This window comes from Sesamum indicum, linkage group LG9 (assembly GCF_026168435.1).
Source record: "Sesamum indicum cultivar Baizhima isolate 11 linkage group LG9, ASM2616843v1, whole genome shotgun sequence".
Taxonomy (NCBI): Eukaryota; Viridiplantae; Streptophyta; class Magnoliopsida; order Lamiales; family Pedaliaceae; genus Sesamum; species Sesamum indicum.
Genome location: NC_142665.1, coordinates 15,086,794 through 15,095,437, shown reverse-complemented (window position 1 = coordinate 15,095,437; position 8,644 = coordinate 15,086,794). Strand labels below are relative to the sequence as shown.

General features: G+C 41.3%; 1 protein-coding gene across 1 annotated transcript; it reads left to right on the top strand.

The window, feature by feature from the left end:
* Nucleotides 1–3,357: 3,357 nt before the first annotated feature.
* LOC105171278 (uncharacterized) lies at nucleotides 3,358–4,140 on the top strand. Its single transcript, XM_011092335.2, has one exon. It carries the CDS (start codon nucleotides 3,358–3,360, stop codon nucleotides 4,138–4,140), a length of 783 nt encoding a protein of 260 aa, XP_011090637.2.
* The last annotated feature ends 4,504 nt before the right edge of the window (nucleotides 4,141–8,644 follow it).

Genomic DNA, 8,644 nt, shown 5'->3' with positions numbered 1-8,644 from the left:
TGAATAATTGTTTAATTAAATTTGCGACGGCTTTCCTTGGACTTTCAAGATGAAATTTGGTTCAAAAATCAAAATAATTTTCAACAGCTTTGAGATGGCATCAATCTCAAAATCATCCAAAAGTTTGACACGGGTGTTTGTTGAAAAGCCCCCAAACATTGAGATTATTTTAAGACGAAAATTGCATTGACTGACATTGGAGAGTTTTGTAATTTGGGATGGATTTTGCACTGATTTTGTAATTTTTTAGTCGATTATTTTTTTTTTTATTATCTCTATGATATCTGCAGCAAAATTTCATATTTGCATTTTTTAAAAAGTTAATTTTATTTTATTTTCAATAATATTAGATTATGTTATTTAATTATTAATTAATTTTAATTTATAATTTCAATTTTAAGTTCTATAAATTGGATTCTTAAATAAATTGTACTGCAATAAAATATAATACATTAATTAAAAAGTTGTAACAAAAATAAAAATTAAATAAAAAAGTTATAATCTAAAGCGGTCTCCTCATCCAACTCCTCATTGTTATCGAGCTCGTTGGTTGTAGCCGGATCATCTAATGAAGACTGGAGCAGTTGGGCATTGGAGGGATGCTGAAGTGCATCATCATTCCCTCCATCCTCTCCACATGTGCTTGAGGCCGAAGGAACCCGGATTTGGGGTTAGTGCAAGTGGAAGTGGTGCGGTCCTTTGTGATGGTTCTGCAACCGACGCGCATGTTGGCCTTTGAGCTCAGACCATTCTCTGGCCTCATTTCATCTACTGGTAGTCACCCTAGTGAGTAGTAGCCTCTTGTGCAACTAAGGTTACTAGGGTACGTGGTCACTACATCATAGCACTTCTACACTGCTTTCTCACAATGGCAACTGAGGTTACTAGGGTACATAGTAGCCTCTTGTGCAACTGAACCTTATGTTTTTGTACTTTCGACACAGACATTTAATCTTCTCGTCGTCCATATGTGGACATTGACGCTTGACTAAGTTTATGAAAGCATGAACACTAAACTCCTATCTTATACCCATATTCCCCAATATGTTCTTTTCATACATCCACCTCTTTACTTGTCTTAATAATAATCACTATATATACACATATATAAACATATAAATCAAGCTACGAATTAATTAATTGTCACTAATAATAATTAACGTTCAAATACATAAATTAAAAATAATAATTAAATTATATTGAAGAAAAAATTAAGGGATTCGATTGTTATCTAGTCAATTAGCTCAAAATATCAACGGTGTGTGAATGATAATATTTTTAATATAAAGAAATTCAGAGTGTGTGTCTCTAATTAATGATTTAAGAGATTAAAGACAAATGAAAAGAAACAATACACATATTGATGAGGGTGATTCACCTAAAGACAAAAGTACCCCTCAGTAAGGGCAAAATGGACCATCAAAGCAGTAGGATCTCTAAAATGGCAAGTATCCCCCTAAGCACTCCATTGTCAAAAATAATACAACCATTAGCCACAATCCGAGAGCATGATCTGAGCAAAGACGCTGTTTATCAGCACTTACTGGATATACATTAGGACACTCTATAAATATGTTGGGATATATTCATCAGTAGGTAATGTTCACATATACTTAAATTATTACAACACCCCATTTTCACATAAAAAATCTAACTTGGGCGTCGGAGTGTCTTTGTCGGAGACCAACCCAACTAGCCTAATCTCATTTGTGTTCTCAGGGCTATTGATCTGTTCGAGGAATCGATTGCAGTCGCAGGACGAGCTCGTGACAACATTTCGAGGACGGATCAGTTGGCGCCATCTATGGGAAACGAATTCTTAGATTACCCTGAGAATATGGAAAGAGATCTAGGGAGGAATATCCTTGGTTTGGAGACAACGATCGGTGCGTACGAACATAGAACAACAACGCCCATTGAGAGAGAAGCAACCAAAAGAAAATGGTTTGGAGAAATAGAACTCGAAAAAATATCTGGAACAAGTAGGAAAGATCTAGACAAAAGTATACGCCGACCATCTGAGGTAGGTTGGAGCAGTGGGTATAAGAGCCAGGTTAGAGGATCCGCCATCTCACGCGCAGAGGTCGACAGCGTGTCAAAGCTGATCGCTAAGCTGGGAAAGCAAATAGACGAGCTTAAAAAGCGAGGAGAGATAGTATCTCAGCACAAAAATTCGCCCTTCTGCAACCAGATATTGACGGAGATCGTTAGTCCAAACTTCAGGATGCCAGACTTGCCAAAGTATGATGGAGCAAGAGATCCGCTGGAACATTTGGCGGCATTCGACATGGTAATGAACCTTTACGGGCAATCGAGCCCAATTAACGCTAAACTTTTTATCACAACTTTGGCAGGTAAACCCCAACAATGGTTCACTAATTTACCATCTGGAAGCATCAAGTCTCACGAGCAATTGATACAGAAATTTACCTTCCACTTTGTCAGTACAAGAAAACAAAAACGATCGGCAACTCATTTGTTCACTATAAGGCAGCAAGACAGTGAGACATTGAAGAGCTTCATGGGAAGATTCAACAATGAGACACTTGAGGTGCAAGATTTAAGAATTGACATGATGCTCAGCATCCTAATACATGGATTAAAGAAAGGTGCGTTCGCATCAGCTTTAGCAAGAGATCCCCCATCTAATGTGGAACAGCTCATGAATCTGGCTCCAAAATATATTGACGAAGAGGAAATGAACGCCATGGAAGATGGCGAATGGAGCGTTGGTAACGACCAAGGGAGAGATTCGAAGTCGTTATACCAAGGATGAAAACAGGCGACCGAAGCTCGAACGAGACAAAGAACCTCAGTATCAGTAGAAATACCATAAGTATACGCCCCTTAACATGACAAGAGCCAAGGCACTGCTAATGGTTGAGAAGAAGGATGTACTCAAATGGCCAAACCATACAAGGTTTACCCCGGCCAAAAAATATTCAAGTAAGTATTGTCTCTTCCATCGCGAAAGGGGCCATGATACTGAAAAGTGCTATCAACTCAAGGATGAGATTGAGCGATTGGTGCGCCAAGGCTACTTCAAGAATCAGATATCAAAGAACTACCACCCGGGAGATCGTCATAGTAGATCGCGAAGCCAGGAGAGACGACCAGGAAATATGGCGGTTGGAAGCCAGAAAACTCAAGAATATGCGCCTGTGAAAGGCATTATACACACCATAGCTGGTGGCTCCATTGCTGGATATTCAAGGAGGTTGAGAAAGAAGTTTGAAAGAAAGTACAATTTTTTGGAAAACAGGCAGATCATGAGCATAGCCAGACTTGGATATCACATTTGGAGTTCATGATCTAAAGGAAAGGATTGGAGAAGACAATGACCTGGTGGTCATAAGAATGGATATAGCTAACTTTACCGTCCACAAGGTGTTAGTAGACAACGGCAGATCTGCAGATATTATTCTCAAGGAGGTGCTGATTAAGATGGGCTTGGACAATGCAAATCTGAATCCAATAAAAGCACCGTTGATAGGTTTCGGAGGGAGTAAGGTCGATTCTTTGGGAACGATCAAGCTACCGATCTCTATAGGTGACGAACCGAAAAAGAAAACTCTTATGGTAAAGTTTCTCGTGGTTGATACGCCTTTTGCTTATAAAGTTAGTTTGGGTAGACCTGGTCTAAACACTTTTAGGGCTATAGTATCAACATATCACTTGAAAATGAAATTTCCAACTCCCAATGGAGTAGGAGAGGTCGCGTGCGACCAAGCAGAAGCTAGACGATGCTACAACCTCTCTTTGAGAAAAGACATGACTGAAAGAAAGAGGAAATTTATTGACTCGCACGTAAACGGGCAAGAGGAAAGAATAGAGCCGATTGATGAGCACCAAGAGATCGAGTTGGTGCAAGGCAACCCAACAAAAACGACTAAGATTGGGTCAAGAATGGAGAAGAGACTGGAGACGATGATGATTACATTCCTTCGTGATAGCGCTGATATGTTTGCATGGAGCCCTTCAGATTTCAAAGGGATCGATCCAGAGGTTATTGTGGACAAATTGAATGTCGATCCAACTATGCGACCAGTCCAACAAAGAAAAAGGATGTTCGAGGTAGAAAAAAATCGCATCATTCAAGAAGAGGTCGATAAATTGCTGAAGTCAGGATATATTTTGTAAGTCCAATATAGAGACTGGCTTTCGAATGTGGTAGTCGTGCCAAAGTCATCTGGAAATGGAAAATGTGCACTGATTTTACTGATTTGGACAAGGCGTGCCCCAAGGATCCTTACCTACTTCCACGGATCGATCAGTTAGTAGATTCGACGGCGGGATACGAGCTATTCTCAATGATGGATGCTTACCAAGGGTATCATCAGATTTTCATGGCGAAAGAAGATCGCAGCAAAACATCTTTTGTGACCGAACAAGGTATATTTTGCTATAACGTAATGCCTTTTGGTCTAAAAAATGCAGGTGCAACATACCAAAGGCTCGTGAACAGAATGTTTAAGGACCAGATAGGAATGACGATGGAGGTCTACGTCGATGACATGTTAGTCAAAAGTCAACGACCAGAAAGCCATTTGCAACACCTTGAAGCAACTTTCGCCGTTATGAGAACATATGGAATGAAGCTCAACCCGACTAAATGCACATTTGGAGTGGACGTAGGTAAATTATTGGGGTACATGGTTAGTAGCCGAGGGATAGAAGCGATCCTCCAGCTGAAGTCCCCAACCTCTATAAAGGACGTCCAAAAGTTGACTGGTAAGATTGCATCACTTAATAGATTTTTTCTAGATCCGCAGATAGGAATTTACATTTCTTTAAAGTTCTAAGAAAATCCACAGATTTTAAATGGACGGAGGAATGCGAACATGCATTCAATGAACTTAAAGACTACCTGAGATCGCCTCCACTCCTGAAAAATCCTAGAGCAGGAGACATTTTATACCTATACCTGGTTGTATCCGAGAACGCAGTAAGTTCAGTGTTTGTAAGGGAAGAGAATAAAATCCAGAATCCGATTTGTTACGTCAGCAAAATGCTACAAGGGGCAGAATTAAGGTACAGTGTTGTGGAGAAGTTTGTCCTAGCCTTAGTAGTCATAGCTCGAAGGTTGCGACCATATTTCCAGTCTCACAAGATCGTAGTATTGACAAATCAACCACTTAGAAGCATCTTGTCGTGACCTGAAGCTTCGGGAAGGCTAGTGAAATTGGATTCAGATCTCGTAATGGAACTAATTTTGGGAGGCAGAAGCCGTAGCTAAATTATCAGGCGAGAATTTCGGAGAAAACCCAAATTCTGACAGACTTTGTAATGGAACTATCAGGTGAATCCATTCCCTAGATCGAAACATGGATGCTGCACGTGGATGGGTCGTCAAAGGCCAGGAACGGGGGAGCAGGAGTCTTGATACAAGGGCTGAAAGGGGTCGAAATAGAGGTCGCAGCAAGATTGTCCTTTTCTGCTACCAATAACAAAGCATAATACGAAGCCATAATTTTGAGATTGGAGTTGGCCCACATAGTTGGAGCGTGAACTTTGGAAGTATATTCTGATTCTCAACTGGTGGCTATGCAAATTGACGGAACGCATGAGACAAAGGAGCGATCCATGATGATGTATCATAGAAAAGCGAAGTCTTTGATCAAACAATTCGATAAATGCTCGGTCCAGCAGATTCCCAGATGTGAAAATGATAGAGCAGACTCCCTCTCGAGTTCGGAGCTTTGCGATCAGGGATCAAAAATCATACAATCACTGCTATGGTAAAGGATCGTCCAGCGATCGCAGAAACTATGGAGGTAGAAGCTGTCGAACAATCGTGCACATGGAAAGATGAGATAATGCACTACCTCAAAGAAGGAATCCTACCAGAGACCCTGCGCAAGCGAGGAGTTTAAAATTTAGGGCTTCAATGTTCACCATGATCAGGTCGGACTTATATAAAAGATCTATGGAAAGACCATTGCTAAAATGCTTGAACCAAGAATAAGCAAACTATGTAGTGAGAGAGATCCATGAAGTTAGCTACGGTAACCATTCGGGAGCAAGGTCGTTGGCGCAAAAGGTCACAAGACAAGGTTATTTCTGGCCCACCATGGTAAAAGATGCAAAGGAATTAGTGCGGAAATGTGGTAGCTGCCAAAAATTTGCCTCCCAGATACATACCCCAGCTACACCAATGAAACTAGCACAGATCGCGTGTCCTTTCGACCAATGGGGCATAGATATATTAGGACCTTTTCCCCCATCAAGAGCCCAAAGGAAGTTTATTATAGTCGTAGTTGAATACTTTTCCAAGTGGTGGGAGGCAGAAGCCGTAGCTAAATTATCCGAAAAAGAGCTGATCAATTTTATTTGGAGAAATATTATTTGTAGATTTAGGGTACCCAGGATACTGATATGGATAACGGCACACAGTTCCAAAGTAAGGAAATCACAACTTGGCTGAGAAAGTTGAAAATTCGACAAAATTTCACATCAGTTGGCCACCCTCAAGCAAATGGACAGACGGAGATGACCAACAGAACAATTTTTCAACACTTGAAAGCTAGATTAAAGTCGAAGGGACGTGGGACGAGGAGCTGCCAGGAGTGTTATGGGCCTATGGAACGACCCCATGATCGTCTACAGATAAAAGTCCTTTTTATTTAGTTTATGGTTCTGAAGTTGTTATTCTTGCAGAAATTAGCAAAGAAATGCAAAGGATAGCAAACTAAGATCCAGAAGCCAACGATGAGGAAAGGGCGTTCGACCTCACTATCGTGGAAGAAAAAAGGGATGCAGCCTATGCGAAAATACTCCACCACAAAGGTCTGATGCTGAGAAATTACAATAAAAAGCTGCGACCAAGGGAGTTCCAGATTGGCGACCTAGTCTTGAAGAAGATCGAGGTCTCGAAACACGTAAGAAAATTGGACCCAGAGTGGAAAGGACCATTCAAAGTGGTCGAAATAAAGAGAAAAGGAACTTATATACTTCAAGATGCCAAAGGTCGAAATCTTCCACAACCTTGGAATATACAGAATCTTAGAAAGTTCTACGCATAGATGAACGCCTGAAAAATGCTGAATAATGTAAACGATCTCTAAAATGTGATCGTATTTCCTTAGCATGAAAAAGTCTGAATCATGTAAACGATCCTTAGAATGCGATCATATTCCCTTAACCTGGAAAAGGCAGAATAATGTAAATGATCCTTAGAATGCGATCGTATTCCCTTAGCCTGGAAAAGGCCGAATAATGTAAACGATCCTTAGAATGCGATCAAAGGGCCGATAGGCCAAATAAATGTTTGAGACCCACAAAGGAATATACTATGTTGCCTGAAAAAGGCCAATATACGCCTGAGAAAGGTTGCATTATTTAGTCAATTCACAAATGAACGGTCTAAGAAAGATTGTATCACCTTCTCTGCAAAAGACCAAAAACATAATTTTCCATTTCTTCAGTGGATCGTATAGTTCGATTACCAAGAGTTCAAAACATCGTAATCACAAACAAAATATTATAAAGACATCAGTTTTGTTCTATCTCATTTAAAAGAATGGCGAACTCTTCTTCAACCGGGGGAGGAGCTTCCTCGTCTGGGAAGGGTTGTAACTTACCATCAAGACCTGGATCTAGTCGGGTCGCATCAAATTTTGGCGCAAATCCGTTCAAAGTGGATACTTGGGCCTTGCATCTATCAAAGCCTTGCATCAGGTAATCTGCAGCCTTCATTTCCAAAGCAGTTTCAAACACAGAAGCCTTGATAAAAATCACGAGCGCCTTGGATGCGAGCTTCACGAATGCGAGCAGGAAAATCGTCCGAGTTAAGATACTCCATTCAACCTTCTATAGCGCCCGCAATCTTTCTAGCTGCATGACCAGCTGCGAATCCTATCTCCTTCCCTGACTCTGTCGCCTTAGCAATTTTAGAAGACATTTTTTCCTCCAGCTCTTTGACGCGAGCTTCCAGAGTCCCACGCTGATTTTCCAAGTCCTCCCCTCGAGCTGTGGCCTCTGAAACTTTAGCTCGCAAATCACGATTTCTGCGCTCAGTTATAATTTGGTTCCTACGGAACCCAACACACTTCAAGGGGAGACCACGAACAAAGTTTGCAGCCTAGAAAAACGTTCACATCAGAAAAAGAAGATAAGGTCAAAAACGAAGAAGATAAACAGAAACCTGAATTAGCGAATGAGCAGCATGTTCCTCGAGATGAGTGAAGGAGGTTTGCAGCAAGGCCGCCTGGTCGCGAGACAAGCAGCTCGCATTATACAGCTCCCAAGTCTCTTGACCCGACTGAGACCCTAAGACGGTACAACTAGAAGACACCTTCCAATCAGGGATAAGTTTTTCACCACTTAGCTCGGCTGTAAGATGATGAGGGGTTCGCAAATCCTCGCGAGCCTTACGCCAACAGTTAGCAATGTCATTTAACATTTCCATGTTTCTTCGCTCCTCAACAAAAGTAGAATCTGATCGAGGATCGACCCTAAGAGATTGAGATTGGCTCCTGTGTTAGGTCTCACTGGACTCTTACCCCTCCTCCTCCTTCGACCTACTGAACCTCCTGGGCTAGATTCATCAGTGCGAGATCGATCTAGTGATCCCAATACCTTATGGGAAACGTCTCGAAGTAGACCCCTTGATCGAGTATCTTTGCTCCTGACATCGATCGAAAGG

What these genes read in the sequence shown, in the direction of transcription:
- LOC105171278 (XM_011092335.2), top strand. Translation starts at nt 3,358, where the DNA reads ATGGATATAGCTAACTTTACCGTCCACAAGGTGTTAGTAGACAACGGC.